Genomic DNA, 23,312 nt, shown 5'->3' with positions numbered 1-23,312 from the left:
TGCCCTTTCTGACTCAATCGCAAAGGCCATTTGTCTCTATGGTTGGAAATGAGTAAACCGCAACATAACGAAGCCACAAAATGTGGAGATACCGGGGACTGAACCCAGGGCCTAATACACTCTATCACTGAGCTACATACACAGATGCCGGGAGTGCAATTATCGTGACTAAACAAATTCCCGCATAAATATTGCATATTTGTCACATGTTCATGTTTCAGATCATCAAAGAAATTAGACAAAGATAACTAAAGTAAATACAAACGGTGATTTAATTTATTAGAAAGCCATCCAAACCGCCCTAGTCTTCTGTAAAAAAGTATTTTTCGGCAGTTCATAGAATATCTTCCCTTGGTTATTTTTTGACGAATGTGAGACGAGCCTTTGTCCTCTTTTTGGTCAGCGGTGATTTTCTTCTTGGAACTCTCCAACTGTAAAATCATGAACTCTGACCTTTACTGAGACAATTGAGGCCTGAAGTTCTTCAGATGTTGCTCTGGGGTCTTTTGTGACCTCCTGGATGAGCCGTCGATGCACTCTTGGAGTAGTTTTGATAGCCTGCTGTTCCGCGTTTTCTCCATTTGTGGATAATAATGGCTCTCACTGTGGTTCACTGGCATCCCAAAGCCTTAGAAGTGGCTTCGTAATCCTTGGCAGACTGATAGATGTAAGTGCCTTTGCTTGTCTGCTGTTTCTTTAGATCTGACCGTAATGTTTGGCTTTCTAAGATCTTTTAGCTTACTTCACTTTGTCAGGCAGGTTCTATTTAAGCGATTTCTTGATTCAACAGGTCTGGCTTTCCAAAACATTTTGGTAAATCAGAGTTAATTCATGATTTAATAAGGGGGACAATTACTTTTTCCACATAGGCCCAGCTAGGTGTGGATAGCTTTTTTCCACTTAATAAATGAAATCATCATTTAAGTGCATTTTGTATCAACTCGGGTTGTCTTTGTCTAATATTAAAATTTGTTTGACAATCTAAAGCATGTAAATGTGACAAATATGCAAAAAACTAAGAAAACAGTTTTTCACCTTACTGTTAATCTATTTTACAGCATATCTGAGACACAGAAGGACAAATCTTACTTTTTTCTGCAGCAGGCAGTGAAAGATGAAGATGAACATCCCTTGCAGAGTGTTGAAGATGGTAAAGAGGTAAGCCATCACTATTGAGGACTCATTGAGAAAGAACAAGCCAAAGGACCACGTCAGCCCCAAAAGACAAAGTAGAGCAAAGGCTCCTAACACCCATGACCTGCAAAAGACAGGAAAGAGCAACATTAAAACAGCAAAAAATCTTAAATTCCCTGCTTCTCCACTCCTGGACAACACCTTTTTGAAACACCGGTTTTTTTGCTTGACAATTTGCACTAGTGGTGGCAAAGTGTAAAAATGCTGATACAAATTTTGCAGACAGCGCACGTTCACTGTCTGACAGTTAGGAAATTTCCTTGGTCTTCCTCTGAATTGTTGTCTAACAAGACTGCAAACACAGCAGGATTTTCCTTGGTGGTTTCCAGAATATAAGATAACTCGACAGTCAGTTTCAGTGGCGATGCCTGGTCGTTACTGACACACAAGAGAGAAGTAAGGCATCCCCAGAGAGATACCACGAGCCTGGAAATAAATGGGACAACAGCATGTTGTCGGTGGGAGAAAAATCACAGTGAACAATGTTGAAAATGACGCCTAATTCTGCTTGCTGTCTAGTGCAGCGAAGATGTTATTTCATTGTTTAACAAGTTCCTAAATTTGAGTCAGAGACCAAATTCATAGCAGATTCAAGTTGGACCATAACAGTTAATGACTACTGAGTACTTATTATAATGTGAGAAATCCAGCATCCATAAATGTGAGTTTTGTCTGTGCAAAAAAATCCAAAAACCAGTTCAATGCCTTATCTTGGGTTTGGACCAAAATCAGAGTGAATGTCTTTGAATCAGACACCCACATAACACATGTTGGCCTGCCCTCAAACATATTGTTGAGCAAGAATCCAGGCATAGAAACGGTCAGAGGCTTTCGTCTTTTCACAACCAAACGCAGCAGACAGAAAACGAAAACACTGAGGCCCCCCTGTTTTTGTTTTAAAACTTCAAATCTGCAAAGATTGCGGTTGAATCCGCCTTTCAAAGAAGCCTATAAACTATGCCAACACAGGAGCAAAAAGATACAAAGGTCAGAATTGCAGTTATGAAGAAATAAAAAAAAAAAAAAAAAAAAAGGCAATATACCCCAGCGTAGCGCAAATACAGAAATCATAAAATGAACTAAAAAGGCACCACCTACGGACTGAAATAAAATCTAAAGGGAAAATTACTTGTCTGGTCGGGTTTAAGAGAGGAGAAAATCAAATAAACGTGTAGGTCAGAAGCTGCTTTTGAAATTTCAGGAGGTAGGCAAAAGCAGTAACGGTGCATATTATTTTTCTTCCCACTCCCCCCGCTCAGCAAACACACACACACTCTAACAGCAAGCAGCCACAGCTCAGCCTCCTTATCGACTAGAGTGACACCCCCCCGCCTCCCTCACCTTATACCCCCGATCCTGGACGAGTCAGGTTTCATGGAGGTGGAATGCTTCACCATCTTGTACATGGTCACCACCAGGAAGATGACATTGACCTGTCAAAACAGATGCCACATAAGGGTTAACAGAACGCATTTAGGTAGTCACGTGATTCCTGCTGTTACCACCAACGAATGGAGCAAGTGCTCCGATCCTTTACTGTCACGCTGACCTTGTGTTTGATTTCTTCAATTCTATATATGCAAATAGAAATCTTGAAATTAAAAAGTAGTCAGTGCAGAAAACAGCTCCCTTAACGTTTTACATTTTCAACCAGAATATTTTTTGAAGCTATTCTCTCGCTGGCTCCGTGGCGTGTGTCAACACAAACACACCTTTACCGAGAGGAATATGAAAATTTAATGCCTCTGTGCAGATCACAAAGTACATTGACTTTCAAAGAGGAAAAACAACTGTGAGAGGTTATCGCCTTGGTCTGCTTCACACAGCTTCGATATTCAACATCGGCTACATTCGAAATTTCTCCCTCATGTTTGTCATTACAGCTGATTCCAAACACAGAGTACAAATCCACAAAATAAGGGACGTCTATCTGATGAAACAGATCTAATAAAGTGCAGGCAAGAGCGCCGGGAGAGAGAAAAAAAGTTAAATCTAGTGGGGAAAATATAGAGTTTGAATGTCATGTTTTAAAAACAAGCTTCACCGAGACCAGGAAAAAACATTTAAGTGATTCAAGCCATACATCCAGAAAGGTTTCGATGCTTTCAGGATGTCTCTATCTCTAACTCTCTAAGCACTGCAGGCCTGTAGCCACAAAGGGAAAGGGAGGAGATGCACTTCAATTTGGCACGATACCACATTCAACCTTTGAAATGTACTTCTGTTAATATTCAACGAAAAACAAAAAAGAAAAAAATGGATCCGGAGTCTTATCACATGAAAAACTTCTACCCTCAAAAACCTGCTCCGGGCGTGCATTTTTCAAGCCCACCCAAGCGCTTCGAGCGTGAACGGGGGATAATAAAAGGCACGAGTTGGCATAAAAACGGACCCCTAATGATCGAGATGTAGTGCTCTCCAGTTTATCAAATATTTCAGTTTCAATTCTCATTCACAAATCAGCGGCAAGATCCCCGGCATTATCCCGCGTGAACGCATCCCGAGAACACAGGCGGCAACAAAAGCAGGGTCCTAAATGGAAACAAAGAGGCTGTGAGTGGAACGCAGATGGAAACCAACAACAGCGGCGTTGAGAAAGATGGAAGAAAAAGGAGTGGCTAAAAAGACAGAAAGAGGCTTTTAGATCACAGCTTAGAGTAATGCCGTGTTTTGTCTCCCAGCCACAGGGGCCGATTTACGTCTGCTTGAGTCGAGAGGCTGGAGATGCATTTAACACAGCTGTAAGTGGTGACACAGATACGATGAGACAGACAGTGAGGAATGGAGTAAAGGGGGCACTCTGCAGAAAGATGAGGCGAACTGCATGTGCCATCTAAAATTTGTACTTCCCTGCGAAATCAAGAGCATATAACAGGGGCTGCCTACACGGGGTCTGGCGTCCATCTACAGCCTATGGACAGATTTACATACGTGTTACTATATACGCCTATATGGATAAGTGCTCTGGGTCTGCTTAGGTCATGCTGAATGCGTGCATGAGATGCGCACACGTTGTGCGTGTGTCTATGCGCATGGCGAACACCCAGCGCCGTGCATGAAATATTAAAAGGTGAAGATGGAGATGTCTGCGCTCTAGGATTGGCTGGGGATACGTCATAATCCTCAGCAGGGCTATGAGCTGTGGTAATAGTTGTCTGGCCCAACCACTCATTACTTCCATGTTCACCACCCCATCCCCACCCCCCGCCACCATCACCCTTGTTTTCCCACTGAGCAAATGACCTTCATGCCTGAAACGATTTCTCCTCCTGATTGCAGCAGGGGAGTATTCTCTAGATGTACAGCAAGGACCAAACAGCTTCAAGTTGTTGCCGCTCACCAATTCTGATTTCAGAGGATTTCATAGCTGAGTGGACACTGATGTCCTCGTGTCAGCTATAATGGGACCACTTTCCTTTCATGCAAATTGATCTGAGAAAGCAGAGCTAAGAGGCTGCCAGCACAGACGGAGAGAGAGAAATCTATAAACTATTCTCTGAGCTTTTCTTTCAAAGAACAAAAAGTTATCACACGCGTGCACAAATTTACAACTTACCACAATTATGAAGGTTACAGGTCCGATGAAGCTCCAGATGAAATGGTTGTCGACTCTTAACCAGCACCTATAGGGTGTAAAAGGTGGTGTTCAGTTCATTAAATCGTCTCTTTGTGAAAACAAAGTTGCTTCTCATTGATCGGAGCCCAGCAGAGCCGGCTGCATGATAGGCCGCAGCAACAGAATAGAAACTCCTTTGACCGCAAAGAAGAAAACCCGACCTTAAGGGAGTGCTGGCCTCGTGCCATGAGAAGCTGCAGTGTAAAAGCCAGTGGTTACTGGACTCATGACTTCACAGTCTGCAAATGTCTACAAATGTGGGATATCTGTGTGTATGTACAGTACAGTAAACATTGTAATGTAGACAGTTTAAGAATGAATTGCACCTCAGCCCACGTTTATCACCGGGAAACAGAATGGAAAATAGAGTCTGAAAAAGGCGGTTTACTTAAATTCCATAAATTAGAGAGGACTCGCCGTTTTACAAATCATAAAGCTTGCTGCTTGGATGAAGACCAGCAGAGGAGTGCATAAACTTTTAACTGACATGGGTGGCAATTATCCACATCCACAAGACTAAAAACCCAGCGAGCGAGTGCAGCTAGCCAGCACATTCATTAATGCAGCTACTTTGCTCACAGCCTCTTCTTTTAGCAATGACAGGCTGTAAATTTGCCAAGGGGCCAGAGGTGGACTACTCTTTGTGATATTACTATCATTAGCACATACAGTACATGCTGTGTGGGTGTGTCGCAGTGGGGAGAAGGGAGGACTAAAGCTTGTGATATTTATCCCGGGAAGAAGAGCCTCTGCAAAGATCCCACACTTACGCCCGCTGAGTGCCGTAGCTTCTGTAGTCAATGGCCGCTGAGATGCCCACCACCACGGCTGGGATGAGGTACCCAGACATGTAGTAATACTTCCTGCGTGAAAACTCGCTCTCAAACACCTCGACCAGCATGAGGTACAGCTGCACGCCCTCCAAACACATCCACACGAACGCGGCCAGGAAGCAGAAGTGGAGAACTCCAGCGATGATGGAGCAGACCAGCTGATGAGAAAATACAAGCAGACGTTACACGCAGAGGTAAAAGGACAGTGAAAGAGCTTATTTTACTAAACCCTGCGCCTTGGATGAACACGCTTCCCTCCCTGCTGCTTTGGAAAGGTTTATTCATGCGGTCAGCTTTCTGCTGTCTGGGCTGAGAGGAATTCAGAGTGTCATAACACCAATCAAAGCAACCATAATAAATGTGTAATTCTATGCTACAAAACAACACTCCTGACCCGGATGACCTTACCCTGCGAAACCTGTGGAACCCCCTGATGGTGACCTTACCTTGTGCTTTTGCCAGCACTTTCCACACACCCTCCATGTTTTTATCATTATTTTTCTATACTGAAAATAAAAGTCAAAAGATAAATAAATAGAAAGATTTTTTTTCCCTTTTTCATTATTACCAAAAATGACTTGTCTATAGTATTTAACACAAATCTGTATGTTTTTGCTTTAGAACGGTGGTTAGTTTAAGTTAGTCTAGTTATTTATTTTTATTAAGACAGGACTAGATGTTTGCAGATGTATGCTAGCAGATTTCTGCATCTTTTAGCTGAAAATGTTCGTTTTTTAGTCCACAGCTTTGTTGTTGTCATTTGTGGGATCAGAAATGTGCCTTAGTAAGACCAAATACATGCTGCACACTCCTAGAAATGATGAAGCGACGCTTTTAGCAGCTTAATAACACTTTCACTGGGAGTCATTGGACACCAAACCAGAGCTAAAAGCATAGCAATGATTGATAATTATTACCTTTATCTTTTAGATGGATGTTAACTGATGCAAAGATTAAGCTTTTTAACATGTTTTGAGATACACATTTCTGTCAAAGTTTGAAATTAAGAAGCTACATATTCAGTGAGTAAAGATGTATTTTAGTCTTTTTATATAAAAAAATATCTAGCAACAAATCAGCTTCATAAATATCAGAATCAGATGTTTGGAGGTACTTTCATTTTTCTATTGATCAAATAGTTCAAACACTCATTTTTCACACTTTATTAGAATTTAAAAATCTGCATCTTCCTCCTATAAATGTAACAGATTCCACAGATCTCAAAGTAGTAAGGTTTCTCGCATGATGTCACGTGCACATTTCTGAAGAGTGTAACATGTGTGGTTGCTGGCTGTCAGGTGAAATCGATCACAAAGAGGATGCTGCACCAAAAATCTCCTTGTGTTAGCTGAGGTATGACTGAGGCAAACGTTCTCCATTTCAAGTTCGTGTCGAGCTTCTTCCAAGTCTCACTGCTGCTCAGCTTTTAGTTAATGAGTGTTTGCAGACAAGTTGGCATCTCCCATGAAAACTACAGGCAACCGCAGCAATGTGAGACCAGAGCAAACACAGACCAGGAAGGAAACATAACTTTTTCCCCCCCAAGCAACCAGTTTCTTTATTCCCCTTTTAAGCTAGTAAACAAAACAGAAATCTTTTACATAAATTTAAATACTTCTGAGATAGGTGAGTGTGAGAGAGAGAGATTAAGCTGTACCTGACTGTGGACCTGATTCAGTGTAAATCTGCAGGCCAACTGCAGCTAGCCAAGTCAAACTGCTCCTCACTCATGAAAGCAGATTTTTCAACTGCAAACTTGGTTTAAATTGAATATTCTGGAGGAATCTTACAGCAGACTAAATTTTTACATCCTCTTAAAATGATATGAAGAGTTATGTTCCAAAACCCAAACCGTAAAATTATAAAATGGTTAAATAATTCCTAAACAAAGCCTTTTATTTACTTTAAAGCTTCTATATTTATATTTTGGAGTTTAAGCCCTTTAACCTCTTGTGTTAGTTTTGCTCTCAACGCAAAGGAAGGCAAAGTTTCAACAACCAGTTTCCTCACAGCCGGGGGCAGGTCATTAACCAGCCTCCAGGCCTGTGTAACTAGCAACCGACTTTCCCAGTGACTGTCAGCAGCGTCCATTAACCACTCGCCAAAAAGTTGCGAATACACATTTTTGCCTCACGCTCGGTGTTTCCCAGATGGCCCCGGACTGTTCTCTAGGCCGGTGAAACTGGGGGACACTGTCAACATGATTGTCACACGCCCAAAGTGTTGCAAAAGTTAACATCCCATTGTTAGCAGTTACATGTTTGCAAAACCTCAGCAAAAACATAAATAATTTCAGACATCTGTGATTAAATTACAGGAAGAATATTTGATTTCAAATAAATACAGTGGGGCAAAAAAGTATTTAGTCAGCCACCGATTGTGCAAGTTCCCCCACCTAAAATGATGACAGAGGTCAGTAATTTGCACCAGAGGTACACTTCAACTGTGAGAGACAGAATGTGAAAAAAAAAATCCATGAATCCACATGGTAGGATTTGTAAAGAATTTATTCGTAAATTAGGGTGGAAAATAAGTATTTGGTCACCTCAAACAAGGAAAATCTCTGGCTCTCACAGACCTGTAACGTCTTCTGTAAGAAGCTTTTCTGTCCCCCACTCGTTACCTGTATGAATGGCACCTGTTTGAACTCATCATCTGTATAAAAGACACCTGTCCACAGCCTCAAACAGTCAGACTCCAAACTCCGCCATGGCCAAGACCAAAGAGCTTTTGAAGGACACCAGGAAAAGTATTGTAGACCTGCACCAGACTGGGAAGAGTGAATCTACAATAGGCAAGCAGCTTGGTGTGAAAAAAATCAACTGTGGGAGCAATCATCAGAAAATGCAAGACATACAAGACCACTGATAATCTCCCTCGATCTGGGGCTCCACGCAAGATCTCATCCCGTGGGGTCAAAATGATCATGAGAACGGTGAGCAAAGATCCCAGAACCACACGGGGGGACCTGGTGAATGACCTGCAGAGAGCTGGGACCAAAGTAACAAAGGTCACCATCAGTAACACACTACAACGGCAGGGAATCAAATCCCGCAGTGCCAGACGTGTTCCGCTGCTGAAGCCAGTGCATGTCCAGGCCCGTCTGAAGTTTGCCAGAGAGCACATGGATGATACAGCAGAGGATTGGGAGAATGTCATGTGGTCAGATGAAACCAAAGTAGAACTTTTTGGTATAAACTCAACTCGTCGTGTTTGGAGGAAGAAGAATACTGAGTTGCATCCCAAGAACACCATACCTACTGTGAAGCATGGGGGTGGAAACATCATGCTATGGGGCTGTTTTTCTGCCAAGGGGACAGGACGACTGATCCGTGTTAAGGACAGAATGAATGGGGCCATGTATCGTGAGATTTTGAGCCAAAACCTCCTTCCATCAGTGAGAACTTTGAAGATGAAACGAGGCTGGGTCTTCCAACATGACAATGATCCAAAACACACCGCCCGGGCAACAAAGGAGTGGCTCCGTAAGAAGCATTTGAAAGTCCTAGAGTGGCCTAGCCAGTCTCCAGACCTCAACCCCATAGAAAATCTGTGGCGGGAGTTGAAAGTCCGTGTTGCTCGGCGACAGCCCCAAAACATCACTGCTCTCGAGAAGATCTGCATGGAGGAATGGGCCAAAATACCAGCTACTGTGTGTGCAAACCTGGTAAAGACCTATAGTAAACGTTTGACCTCTGTTATTGCCAACAAAGGTTATGTTACAAAGTATTGAGTTGTATTTTTGTTATTGACCAAATACTTATTTTCCACCCTGATTTACGAATAAATTCTTTACAAATCCTACCATGTGGATTCATGGATTTTTTTTTCACATTCTGTCTCTCACAGTTGAAGTGTACCTCTGGTGCAAATTACTGACCTCTGTCATCATTTTAGGTGGGGGAACTTGCACAATCGGTGGCTGACTAAATACTTTTTTGCCCCACTGTACGTTGCTGCCATAAAACTCCTGCTTTTAATATCTGCATTAAATTCTACCACTGGCAGACTCCTAATAGAAATATGATATTTTAATCTAATGTGGATTTTTTTTTTGGTTTGCCACTTCAAAGGAAAACTGAAGGGAAAATTCAGGCGTACAAAAGGTTAATTACAGCAGATGAGACTATTAATCAGTAGTGTGAAATTAAAACCTTCTGCAGAGTCACTTCCACGGTACCTTTGGTTCTGTCATGTTGATGCCCACAAGAAAGAGAAGCTCGCCGATGAACAGGTTGAGGCACAGGTTTTTGTGAATGGTGTTGCGGTCACTCTGCAAACCTCTGAAGAAGCAGAAAGTGAAGAGGCTGATGGCCAGGCAGACCAGAGACACAGCAATGCCCATCCTGGTGATGACGGTGAGGAGAACCTCGTGCACGCTCCCGTCCCTCTGCAGACAAATAGAGAAAGCACGGACTGACATTAAACTTTGCACCTCTCATTATAATGGGCAGCGTTTGAGCACGTAATGAGTGAAGCTGTGCTGGCCTAATGGGGACACACACGCACCCTGTATGTTGTCACTGAATCGAAATCTCTAGAGTGTTTAATCCTCGCTTATTACTGGGAAAGTCGCATCACCTTGCTGATATTAATGATTAGAGCCTCCACAACATGTTTTGGTATTCATATGACAACTTGACTGATTAAAACTCATGAAGTTTCACGAGAAAGTCTTGCAGAAAGTGACATCAACAGAAAAATGCCGCAAAAAGAGCTGTGAACATGTGGCATCCGAGTTCTCGCTTTGCGGTTGAATCACGCTGCGTTTCAGGAGGTCCAAAACTGAGCGTATTTCAAGACGGCCACCTGGCAAAAGTGAAAATAGCAGACACGACCATAAAAAAATATCACTCAAGGACATGGTGGCCTCAAAGTGAGCCAATTCCTCCTGTGATATTTGTAATTTTATTGAGGGCAGGAGTTACAGTTGAGGTGATGTGTAGGGGATTGGTGGGGCTAAGCCTAGCCTCAGGGCTCTGGTTTCAAGCTGTGGTTAAGGTTGAGGTTAAGACAGATGACAGGCATAGAGTTCATGAGTTGGGACGTATTATTAGACGAACCACAAACTTATCCTCTACATTTATTACTGGCTAGGTCCTCGCTGCACATGCTATTTATCATGTAATTGGATTGTAATTGCATTTCGCGACCAAATGGGTCCAACACCACTTCAAGAGGGGTGGAGACACAAGTTAAAGCTGAAGTTATGTTGTTTCCCATGATTCTCTGAGACATATGCACAGAGGGATATTAGACATGGATCACAGGTAGAACATAATTACTTCTGATAATGGTATGGCACTTCCTGACACAAACTCGCACTTTTAAAGCGACAGCCCTGCTGCCTTTTCTCCACTTCTCCCTTTCTTCCCTGCCCTTACCTTCTCCTCCAGCTATAATCTAATTATCTCCACTGAAATGCCATTCTTGTTCTTGCCGCGTGTGCACAAATCTTTAAGTGAGATGGAAGAACGAGTAATTGAGACTGAAAAATAGCTTGAGCGAGCCACAAGGCGAGGGCCACTTACCACATTTCCCCGATGAGCCATGAGGATGGCAAAGTTGGTCAAGTGACTGCACGAGCAAGTGGTGTGGCTCTTATTGGTTTCCAGCAGTTTACAACCCTGAGTGGACCAGTATCCCATCATGCTCCTCTCTGAGTAATTCCAGAAGGAACAGTTGGGATTGTAATAATGTTCTTTCTGCAAAACACAAAAGCAGAGAGGGGGAAAAAATTAAACATTTATGAATATGCGCAGTTAAAGCACGTCAGTCATGTGTTTACTTCTCCTTTTTTTCGATTTTAAAAAAACGTACTCAATTATTTGTGAAGGAGAAAGATCAAAATGGTGCTAATCATCAATAACGGCACACGGTTTCTCCTTTACTGTAAAAGGTATTGCAGTCTATCCTGTTTTTTGACAGCCTGGCTCTATAGTGTGGTCAGGGTAAATCTCAGAGGGAGGCTTACATCCAGGTGCTCCAGTGTGAAGATCACGGGGTCTGCCACAAACACACGGCTCGACTCCTTTGTAATAGAGGCTGACAGGATGTGGGAGTTGACAGTGAGAGAGAGGTTGTGTTTGTTCAGGTCTCCCATTCCCCGCAATGTGGCATTTTCTGTGCTGAGGAACTGACCCAGGTGCTTGTAGAGTACAAATACCAGCTTGGCTACACCTATAGCAAACAATAAGAAGTACAGCATTAGACATAATTTACAGTTATCTACCAAACAGTAATAATTCACTCCCCCAAAATAACACGGCTCACTGCATTTTATATAAAATATATAGATTGTTAAAACTGGTGCCTCTGCCAATGAACACACAGGATGTCGAGCCAGTTAGACAGATGAGGTGCACAACTCATCTGTCTGACTGCTGCAAAGCGCACTATGCTTTACTCATTACAGTGATAATTAAGATTAATTTTAAAATATGAAACATCTGATCCATGTTCTTCATGTTTTGCATGTTTTTAAAACTATTTTTAATGGCAACCTTAAGACTCTTCATTGCAAAATGATGTGCTTTCGCTGCGTTGCTCCAGCAACATCATAATTAATGTCCATTGTTGCCACTAACCGACCATGTCACTGGGAAAAGATAAAAAAGATTAAAAGCCAGGTGCACATGGGAGACATTTGCCTTTTTGGCTTTTTGACCAAAACCATGATCTTTATCTAGACCAGGTAGTTTGGTTCAGCCTAACAATACTCCAACTGAAAGCCTCAACATTAACGCAAACATCAAACAAAGACTAAAACTAATGAGCAGTGAGTTATGGTTATGCGTACAAGCGTCCCAATCTCCTGGGTGAAAGTCCTCTATTTAGTATTCCACCTCACCAGAAACTTCTGAAACATTTTGAGCAGAAGTTCTGTTTTCTGCAAAAGTGATCGTTACACTTTTTCCCCCCTTCCTCGAAATATCAAAATGTTAAGATTAGATCACTAATCTCAGATCTACGTGTGTTTGTTTGTTCACAAACTCCTCCTAAGATCATCAGGAACATCTTAGGCCCCTGTAAGTCTTTTACGTAGTCACTGGTTCTTATCTATATCAGATATTATGATGTTATCATGCTTCCAAGCAACCACCGAGCAACAGGTTTTTTTAAGCCTTTATGCATCGTTAAAACCTTATGAAAGCAACCGATAGTTTTCATTTCAGGACAATAACATCCCATTTATGTCCACAAAACCTGAATTATACATGAATATATAGCTAAAATGCCCAGTGTTTAAGCTTTTAGCATTTATTGTGACTGGACAGCGGAAGTAAGACAGAGAAACTGGCAGAAAGACACACAGTAAAAACCCTTGGGGCAGATTTGAACCCAGGCCTCTGCATGAGCCTTGCAGCACACAAGTCAACCGCTCAACCCAGTAAGCTAAACCAGCAGTCCTAGATAACACATATAATTAAAAAAAACAAAAAAAAAAACTTTGAGAACAAACAGGTCAAGCAATACTTCAGCATAGACATGCACAAACACATGAAACCTAAACAACGGTTGTTTTTGTTGACCCATATCCAAGGAGCATTGCCTTTTAGCATCGCTAATTCATTCCAGGATTTATGCTAAGCTAAGCTAATAACCTCCTGATTATATTACCCCATACAGTGCAGTGTATGAGACTCATATTGTAACTCCCAGCAAAAAATAAATAAATCAATGAGCATATTTCACAAATGTCTTACTAATCCGATTCAAAATGCCTTAGCACGTAAAATCACTTTAAGGCATTATCCCAACTTAATTACCCAAATGAAAACAACTATGTGAATTAGGACATGGTTATGAACTACCATCGAACCATCTGATCAGCTAGGTGTTTCTTCTGCAGTGACGTTCTCTCACCGTTTTTGCTGTTGACTTTCACCGTGTTGGAAGACAGCTGAAGAGTCATTCCGCTCTTGCTCGTCTGTGGAAATCTGAAGTCTTGCACCTGCCCGTCGGTGCTTAGCACACACACCTCCAACACTGAGAGATGGCCGAGGTAAAAGGGAAAGCGACAGAGAGATTGAGAGAGGGGGAGATGTATTACTCATAGGCAACATTTGAGAAGCATTACATGGTGTTTAATAGAACTCTATCGCTCAGGCCCAGTGGGGTATGTGTAAAGACTCGAGGTTCATTGTACCAGTAACAGAATCCAGTCTTATTGGCAAAACCCCGTCGAGTGTCATTTACTTAAAAAACCATGTCACTAAGCTGTTGGCTGGCATTGTGAAAGCCTTGGAGGCAGGAGCGGAAGAAAAAATAACAACAAGGGCAACGATAGAAGATGAGCAAATTCAAGCACGCAGCCTACTGCGGCATGAATGTCAAATATTCATAGGATCAAAAATATCATTGAGCTTTTACTTTACTTTTTCTTTCCCCTGTGGGTTCAGATAACTCTGGGCCTCGACGAGCAAATCTCTGAAAATCCTCCAAATTCCTGCAGCCCCTCTCTCTGGTATGCCAGCTGCCGGGTGGTGCTCCCTTTGATGTGTGAAATTATTAAAGGGTCAGGAGGACACACGTATCAGCACACTCCCTCCCATCAGAAACGGCCTCACTTCCTCAGATAGGTGGCTTCTGACAGACGGAGATGAGGAATTGTTCTCTAGCTGCTCCCCCCACCACCACTACCACCCGCCATCTACCTTTTAGCTCCCTTTCTCCCTTTTTTCCCTCGCCCTGCCCTTGATACTCGCCCGGAGATGCCATTTGAGCTTCGAGGAAACTGCTAATTAGAATCAACAATCATTTTCGGCTTTTTTCGACTCTTTTAAGAGAGGTCAGGTAGGCTGTTCTCTGAGGTTTCGTCATATTTAGTTATGTTTTTTTCATTATCTATATTGTGCAGATAAGCAAGCACTTGACAAGCTCATAAAAACTGTCTGAATGCGGTGATTAAATGGCTAATGTGAAACATATTACACAATGTGTTAATCAGTGCTTTTGGTAAAGACAGAGCAACTAGTCCTTATCAGTTTGGCTAACTACTTATTAATGGGAAAGGCTTAGAGGGAACAGATAGAGTGCCATGTGAATGGAGCAGTGCCATTCAATTGGTTTCTTTGTTTCCCCCCCAAGAGGTCTGGACAGTTCATCTGGCAGCACCCATTCAGTAAAGGTGACTTTACAATGCGAGAAAAAGATTAAAAATCAATGAGGTATAAGACAAAAAGGGTAAGTGGAGGACCATAACCATAGAAACAAAGAGATACGAGTAGAAATATGACAGTTCACTGCACACAGCTGACTTATATGAATGAGATCATGTTGATAATAAAGTGCCTGCCTTTGAGGGCAAATTAGCTTTTTTTTCTCCCCACTTTTTTTGAGTCAAATCTTTTCTTATGACGTCAGTGAAACGAGATGAGATGTGGCTATTTTCAAAATGACGCTCTTCTTAAAGAATAGCTGCCTGAATGTGAGACAATTTTTACCGCTGTGTTTAAAACTATCTCCCTGAGACTGAAAAGAAAGAAAGAAAAGAAAAGCCATCAACATCACAGACTGTGAATGATGGATGTGCACATGTGGTTTTCTCAGTTACTGGAGAGGAACTTACGGATATTCTCTGCGGGAACTTTCACGATGGCGGGCTCAATGAGGTTTTCCGCGAGGACAAACGCCCCTTCCTCCAGGGTATCCAGCAGCATCGTGGCGGCGTGCGTTTGTTCCGTGGAATTCATGTCTTTCCAGGATTTTAGAGCTTCTGGCCTCAAGAGGTTGTCAACAGTGTCCACAATCGCCTGTATCCATGGAGACAAGACAAATTTGTCAGCTTGCACTCCCTCCACCCCCAAATCATAACTTGAGTTTAATGTCAGAGAGCAGGGACTGGAAAACAAATAATAATAATAATTATTTAAAAAAAAGATCACAAAAGCAAAATCATTCCAACTGAAGACATGAAGGTCAGAGAAAGCCATGGGTAGCTAAAATAATAATGACGATGGAATATTTAGTGTGTATTATTTAATATTCTGTTTAAAAAGAATAAAGCTAATCTGGGGAAGTCTCTCGTGGGCCAGAGTCTTTATTGAATGATAATGCAAACATCCTTGAGGGTAAAAAGAAACACAAACCAAATGTTTTGGGATTTTGTTCCCCCTTCATTGAATGCTGCATTTGCCCTTCCTGCTTTAAGCAGCTATTTTTCAAAAAACAAACCAAAAAAAAGAAGAAGAAAGCAATCGTATCCATGGACAATACTCTTATTTCCATAACAGGATCTGACCATAATGACTTGGATACAATTTTCCTTGAGGAAAGAGGGCATTATCGTGAAATCCGTGTTCGGCGTAGTAGTGCAAGTGAAAACAGCAGAGAGAGGGGAGGGTGGTGGGATTTCTGCTTGTTTTAAATGGCAATCCTTTCATTTCCTGCTTTCTGATAAGCAGTATGCGAGCAAAACATTCCACAAAACCTACACAAGTATCATATGTTGATAAAACAAGAGTTTCCTTTGACCCTGGCAGGGTGAGTTCATGACTCCTGGCTGGCACAATTAAGAAACAACATCATTAACTTTCTTAACCCCCCTCGAAAAAAAGACAGACATTTGTACACAGATCTAGACGAGCCCTGGGTGTGATAAATCAGAGTGACAATTTAACCATAGGTGCCATTACCCACAGCAAGACCCACCACAATAACGGTAATTAACCAAAACAAGCCCTTGCTCACTGTACCAATTAGTCACAGCTGTGATTATCCAAAACACTAATTGACCAAGGACAGGATTATCCATTTGCTCGGAATAACAAGAAAGGGAATGAACCAAAGTCTGCACCAATATATGATTAACCGCAACGTTTTAACCACCGAGCTGATGTTAACCGCAGCAGTGATGGCTGCATCCAGACAGAGTGCTCAGCATGTCTTTATATCTTGGGTCCAAGCACAAAAAATCAATCTCTGTGGCCCTAACCTTGCAGGCAACTGTGACTATGACAGGAGTTAAGTGTGTGTGTGGTGTCTGTGTGTGTGTGTGTGTGTGTGAGTGAGAGAGAGTGAGAGAGAGAGAGTGAGCAAGAGAGAGAGAAGTGGTGATTATGGGGTTGGAGCCATTACAACCAGACAGACACTAAATGGTCTTCTCCTGCCCCCTGGTAAGCCATCCTCAAAGGACCCATGAAATCCAAAAGAAGGGGGGAAAAAGTCTGTCTCCAATTTGTGTAGCACAGAAAGAATCTGTCTTCTGATTAAATTCATGCCTGGGTGGTGGTCAATTTACAAATCACAAGAGTGCAACCACCAGGGGAGCCCCTGTGGCTGCCCATATCACCTGCTCTGACTTAAACAGCAATGGACGATGATCAGTGACACTGAAAAATAAAATAACAGCCACATTAGCTTTAAGCTAATTGCTAATGCCGGGATGCCAATGTGCTCAATATGGCAATGTTAGGTTCTGGATATTTAGGAGTTAGTTGTAGGTTCCTCATCTTTCATTAGCATGAGGCTTCTGCACAGAGCTCAGACTTTGGTTTTAAGATATTTAATGAAAAACCAGAAACATAACTTATAACAGTGCAGCCGGTTCAATGCCCCAGGGCCCAGAAGGTAGAGGGGACCAGTCAACATCACTATCAAGTAGTCCCCCCCCCGGCTTTACACAGCATGCACATATTCACTGTGTTTAGATAAAGGTGGACAGATGTTGCAATATATTGCTTTTATTTCCTGCCCTTCTCTCTTGTCATTTGTGGAAAATGCTTGCAAACCTCCTGACGTCAACTGTGAAACAATTTGTTTGGCAGAGAGTTTCTTACAGAGTAGTTTGTCAGCACAGCCCAGGGGACGACATGGTGGTAAGGGCCCAAAGAAAAATCTGTACGGGGCCAAACATGGTCAGAAGTGTCTGTGACACAATTATGGAAAAAAACAAAATGCTTCGAAATCCAGCATTTATACAGCATGTTGCTCAATTAAATAGTAAATTCTTGCATAAAAGGCTTTTCTACTCTACAATGCCTCATTCGCCCATTAACACAAGCACTTTTTTCTACACTCAGGTGCTTTCTATCTAACGTTCTCACATATTTATACTTCAATGAATGCAACAACTTGAGGTTCAGTATCTTGGCCGAGGATACTTTGGCATGCAGACAGGAGATTGGAGCAACCAGGGATAAAACCACAAAGTTTCTGTTTAGATGACCCTCTCTACCTCCAGAGCTACAGCCCTGCGTTATCCCAAGTCCAATCTCTGTACATTTTCTAAGGTACAGACTTGATGATTTCTCAATATCTCTGTTCTCTATACCTGCAAAATACATCTGCTGAGAACAAAAATGATCCTCCTTGTATTCAGAAGTTTTCTTCAGCAGCAATGTTCAGTGTTTCAGTCACAGGATCTCCTACTAACCAATTCCAGGTACCTCTGAACTCAGATTTCTGGAATTGGGACGACTTAGCGCATTCCAGAAAAAGTGAAAACTAAAACAACAACAACAACAACAACAACAACAACAACAACAACAACAGGTGATTCAAGTACCACTAGCAACACAATATAACACTTTTTTTATGCTTAAAAACACCGCTGCAGCAGATTCATGGACAGAGCCTGGTCTGCAACTGGCTTGTTCGTTCAGTAAGTCATAAATACACAACAGTGGCAGTGCTGATTAAAGGTTTTACTACTGTTTATGTTCACTGCCGCCATTTTGGATTGTTAACTCTGGGAGGCTGGGGCTGCTTTAACTTTTGGAGGAGGATATTCGAGTATATGGGGAGAACAGACCATAATAATGCATACTTTCAAGCTGCTAAATCTAAACCAAATACGGGCAGGAGGTGTATGGGAGGAACTGCATAAGGAGAGGCCCATCTTTACAAACCATTGTACTTCCAGCAAAGCTAGAGTCTGGGATACAACCACTGGGCACCATGAATATTTGTGTCAATCCACCACTGACACAAAATCTAAACACCATGCAGTGCATCTTCTCCCATGTGTCTACATCACGGCCTTGTCTTCCAGCAGACCCAAGCCCGGGAAAATAAACAGTACTGCACTCCACTAAGTAAAATGTCTGGTGGACAGCCTGCAAAGATCAGACTGGAACACAAACATATTTAATGGGGTTGGAAATTAATCCCACAGATAAATCAAAAAGGGGCCAAGAGGTTTTTTTTGTTTTTTGTTTTTAATTTTATTATTCTTATTATTTGCAATGGCGACAGTAGAATTTGTACAATATAAGCAAGTGAAAATTGAGCACATTGCCACTTTGATCACACTTCTGCCTGACAGGGAGGTGCAATTACAACCGTGGGAAGGCAATTATTCACACGACGTGTAAAGAGCCGACAACAGAAGAGATGGAGGGAGGCAAAAAAAAGAGTGGCGGAGGCAGAGGAGGAGGAGAAAGTTTAAAAGAAAAAACGAAGGGAAGATTTACGAGTGAAGAAGAATATGGATGGCGGCATCCTCAGATGGACAGAATGACAGGGCAGCAGACAGCCGAATCTGAGGAAGTGGCCGCATTTTGTACAAACACATCAGCAGGCACACGCTGTAACAAAATAATCAAAGACATAAAGACAGACAGTGCGGCATGCTGCAAGTCAGACGTTAGGGATTGGGGTGAAAAAGGAATGCAGAAAGCCTGGCAGTTATACCTTCATGTACGCTCTGCATGTCTTCTCCCTTTTTTGAAGCTTTTCCGCACAACCAGACGATCAAGTGCAAGAAACGGATTGAAGAAAGAGGAGGTAAGAAAACAGGAAGCATTAAATCATGCCACTTACCATCAATTACAGAGTTAATGAAAAGAAGAAAAGGCACAGGTCTATTAACTATAACCCAAAGAGTAATAAGTGCTTTTCTTTTTTTTCTTTTTTTTAAATGACATCAGAAACAGCAGTATGCGACATTACGTGATGGCAGAGCTTCAGTTCATCCTTTGTCTTTTTTTTTTTTTTTTTTTTTTTTTTTTTTAATAAATAGGACAGGGGGAATGAATGAGAGAAAGAGGGGGAGAGAAAGAAAGAAAACCAAAGGGGAGAAGAGACGGTGAGAAGGGGGGGGGAAGAGAGAGAAAAAAAAAAGAACTCCCGGGTCACCTGTATGGAGAAAAAAAAAAAAACAAACAAAAAAAACAAACAGAGGAGACAGCAAACAACAAAGAGCAACATAATAATAGAGAAAACAAAGCACCATCACAATAAACTAGCTAGCCATAGATATCAATATTTACTAAATAATAAACGATATTGTGCAGCACGCAAGATAGACAGCGCACAGTGTGCTTTGAGGTAGCAGCCAAGAAAGCTTTAGTCCGCGTCTGTGAATACCCATGTGTGCATACCTGTGTGGATCAGCATGCTTGCATTCCAAAGGTTTCTCCATGTAATGATCTGCTAGGGAGTGTGGGGGGGCCACAGCCCCGTCCTCCAGGGTGTGAAGCGGGTATGGAGGAGATCAAAACTCCGGACATCCAGAGGCCCCCAGAACACAAGAGACCATGGAAGACCAACAGAGGGGCAGCCGCGCCACTGTTCCAGTAAGAGCTGAGGAGAGTCCCAGATGAGGGCTCGCCCAGCAGCCGCGGAGCAGAAGTCAGGGGGAGTTGCAGTGACGCGCCCGTGAGCTCCGCCGGCCCCCAGCTGCGCCTGAGTGACCGAGCCCCAGGCCGAGAGGCCGGGGGCACCCCACCTCCAAAGGGGCCCGAGCGAGCCCCAGGCCCCAGGCCCCGACAAGCGGCCGCCAAGGAGTGAGCCGGTGTGTACCCGGACGCCCACCCCCAGACACAAAGAACCACCAACACACCGACACCTGAGGGAGTCCGCCACCGGCAGGGGAAGTGGTGGTGGGTGGAGATAGGCCTCCAAACCTTGGAGGGCCTGAGGTGTCCCCAGAGAGGTGGCGTCTGATACCCAACCTGACATATAGACACAGACATACAGGCACACACAGACACAAACATCCATTCCCACCCTCATGCTCTCATATGCACTCACTCCACACTCAACCAACGTGGAGACAGACATAAAGAGACGCTGTACACACAATCACACTCCCCAAGCGTACTCTACAAACCGGGTCTAGGTACCCTTGTCCCTGGAGGGGGGAATTGCACCCAGACCCAGGTGGTGTTACCCTTTTCCCTGCGGTGGGGAGAGGCAGACCACCCCGACTCCGCAGCAGCAGGGAGGCCCCACACCCCAGACCGCAGTCGGACGGCCAACTCCTCCTACTAGCCCTCCCGCTCCAGCAGGCCGCAGAGAATGGGGGTGGGAGAAGACTCCAAACCTCCCTCCACCCGCTCATTGTAGTGTTGATGCATATGTGTTCTAAGGTGCAATTAAAACCCAGGAGGGCATGGAGCTACCTGCCATGGAGCAGCAGGTAAGCGCATGGTCCCTCCTGCTAGCCCTCAATGACTAAGTGTATTTAAAATTGAGAGGTGGGCAATGACGTCAGGGGTGAGGTATACACCCTGATGGTAAATTGGACTCCGTGATTGTGCCCACCCCCAAGATCCTATATGTATGTGTAATGAGAGTGTGAATAATGTGAATGTCTAAGTTGTGGGATAAAATTGAGGCAGAGGCAGCCAGAAGGGGACGGGGGGGGGGGGGGGGGGGGGTAGCCTCCTCTGCACCCTGGTGACATACCCCCACTCCAAGGCCCTGCATGTGTGGGTGGTTGTGGAGGAGCGGGAAGAGGGAGGCAGCTGGAGATGGGGAGGGAAGGAAGGGAGGGGCAGGTAACCCCTCCCCGGGGCCAGCTCCCCCGCTGACCCCAGTAGGCACTCCCACCCTCCGCGACCCGCCAGGGAAGGGGGGCCCAGGCCCATCAGACCGGGGCCCAGTGCAGTAGCGCCCTCCGGCTCCACAGAGCCCTGGACAGTCCACCCAACCCCACCACAGAGAAAACTGCACCCACCCCACCATCCACACATCTTCCAGACTACATAAGACTGTAAACGCCCAGGCTGAGATCTTCCTCCACCTCTCCTGTATCTCCCCCTCCCGCAGAGAGTTCCTGAAGAGAAGAAAGCTCCTGCAAGATGTGACCATCCCCCCCACCAGATGAAGAGCCCCCCAGGCGGCTCGACGCACCGGCGGCACCCTGCTCCAGGGCCGGGCCCCCATGCACCCACCCGCCCACAACCCCGGCAACACACCAACCAGGACCCAAGCCCCCGAGGCCCAGCCCGGGCCCCAGCCCAGAGACGGAGCGCCCCCAGAACCTCACGCCCATCCCGGACCCACCCAGGGGCAGCCAGGTTGCCAGGTCAGTAACCCACGTCCGTCAGCACAGACCCTCCCCTAGCCCCGCTGCACGCAGCCGCGAGGAAACAGTCACCTGAGAGCCAACAGAGCCCCCAACCGGACGTGACCGCTACCCCGGGTTGAGCCCCCCAAGGAAGATGCCTCCGGGGAACCCCCCGACGCCCTAAGCCTGTCCCTACCCCCTCACCAATCACAACAGTGAAGGCGGGACCTAACTATGACCCCCCACCCCCACTAGGTGATGGAGCTGATAAAAGGGGCCCAGAGCAATTGATCTAATGTGGTGGCAGAGGCTGTGTCAAGACTAATGTAATCTAATAGATAATTTCTATATTGGTTAGAATTAAGATTATTTTTATTTTTCCAGTTCATGAGGACTGTTTTCTTGGCTATGCATAGGGCAGTGAAGATCATATGGGCTATATTCTTTTCTGAAGTGACATTATCTAAGCTGCCCAGTAGACACACTAAGGGGGAAGTTGGAATGTTACATTTCAGACACTTTGATAAGTCTTCACATATCTCGCGCCAAAACTTTTGCACTGGTGGACAGAACCAAAGAGCGTGGATGTAATTGTCTGGTGCATTGCCTTGACAGTGTGAGCAGTTGTTGGAAGATGTAAAGCCCATCTTGAACATCCGATGACCTGTATAGTGCACTCTATGAAGTATTTTGTATTGTATTAATTGCAGACTGGGATTTTTAATTAATTTAAAAGTTTTTAAGCAAATCTGAGACCAGAAGTTTTGGTCTAGGTTGACTGATAAATCTGCTTCCCACTTTGCAGTAGGAAGGGATATTGATTCATCTAATTTAGAAAGTGTTCTGTATATTTTAGATAATAATTTGGGGGATTTAAGAGTAAAAAAATGTGCCGCACTTAGTGGTGTTTGTAATTCAACTTGACTGAGGTTAAATTTCTTTTTTACTATGGATTTAATTTGTTGATATTCTAAAAACCTTGTCTTGTTGATCCCATATTGTTCAACTAGTCTGTCAAATGGAATAAATTCTGTTCCCTCTAATATATGTTCTAAGTATTTAATTCCTTTACAACTCCATTCTGGGAAATTAATCATATTATTGTTTTGTAATATGTCAGGGTTATTCCAGATAGGTGTACGTTTGCATGGGATTAATGAAGACTCCGTTATTTTTAGAAACTCCCACCATGCTGTTAGAGAAAAGCTGATGTTGATACTTTTAAAGCATTCATGTCTTTTGATGTTTGAGCTAATAAATGGTAGGTCTGAAATCTCTAGATCCTTGCATAGTGCCTGTTCAACATCTAGCCAGGGCTCAACTAAGAAGGTATGTTTTAACCATTCTGAGATGAACTGAAGCCTGTTGGCTAAGAAGTATTGGTGAAAATTAGGCAGATCTAATCCTCCTCTATCCTTGGTTCTTTGTAGCG

At 43.6% G+C, this 23,312-nt stretch overlaps 1 protein-coding gene across 8 annotated transcripts in view; it reads right to left on the bottom strand.

The window, feature by feature from the left end:
- Positions 1 to 23,312, bottom strand: part of adgrl2b.1 (adhesion G protein-coupled receptor L2b, tandem duplicate 1) — a 97,266-nt gene that overhangs the window by 10,073 nt on the left and 63,881 nt on the right. For 6 of the 8 annotated variants that reach the window (XM_085439977.1, XM_085439978.1, XM_085439971.1 and 3 more), the window contains 10 exons: positions 19,279 to 19,317; positions 15,215 to 15,398; positions 13,510 to 13,632; positions 11,618 to 11,823; positions 11,175 to 11,348; positions 9,824 to 10,033; positions 5,581 to 5,801; positions 4,751 to 4,817; positions 2,536 to 2,627; positions 1,090 to 1,258 (listed from right to left, as the gene is read on the bottom strand). In XM_085439977.1, the coding sequence (XP_085296103.1) occupies positions 1,090 to 1,258; positions 2,536 to 2,627; positions 4,751 to 4,817; positions 5,581 to 5,801; positions 9,824 to 10,033; positions 11,175 to 11,348; positions 11,618 to 11,823; positions 13,510 to 13,632; positions 15,215 to 15,398; positions 19,279 to 19,317 (1,485 nt within the window). The remainder of the gene's footprint in view (positions 1 to 1,089; positions 1,259 to 2,535; positions 2,628 to 4,750; positions 4,818 to 5,580; positions 5,802 to 9,823; positions 10,034 to 11,174; positions 11,349 to 11,617; positions 11,824 to 13,509; positions 13,633 to 15,214; positions 15,399 to 19,278; positions 19,318 to 23,312) is intronic. The other 2 variants (XM_085439972.1, XM_085439974.1) reach the window with 1 other exon arrangement.

Source organism: Copadichromis virginalis, linkage group LG18 (genome assembly GCF_057382275.1).
Source record: "Copadichromis virginalis isolate Kocher_CV1m ecotype Utaka linkage group LG18, C_Virginalis_male_GT1.1, whole genome shotgun sequence".
Lineage (NCBI taxonomy): Eukaryota > Metazoa > Chordata > Actinopteri > Cichliformes > Cichlidae > Copadichromis > Copadichromis virginalis.
The sequence above is the reverse complement of the archived record's forward strand: the minus strand, read 5'-3'. Positions and strand labels throughout refer to the sequence as shown.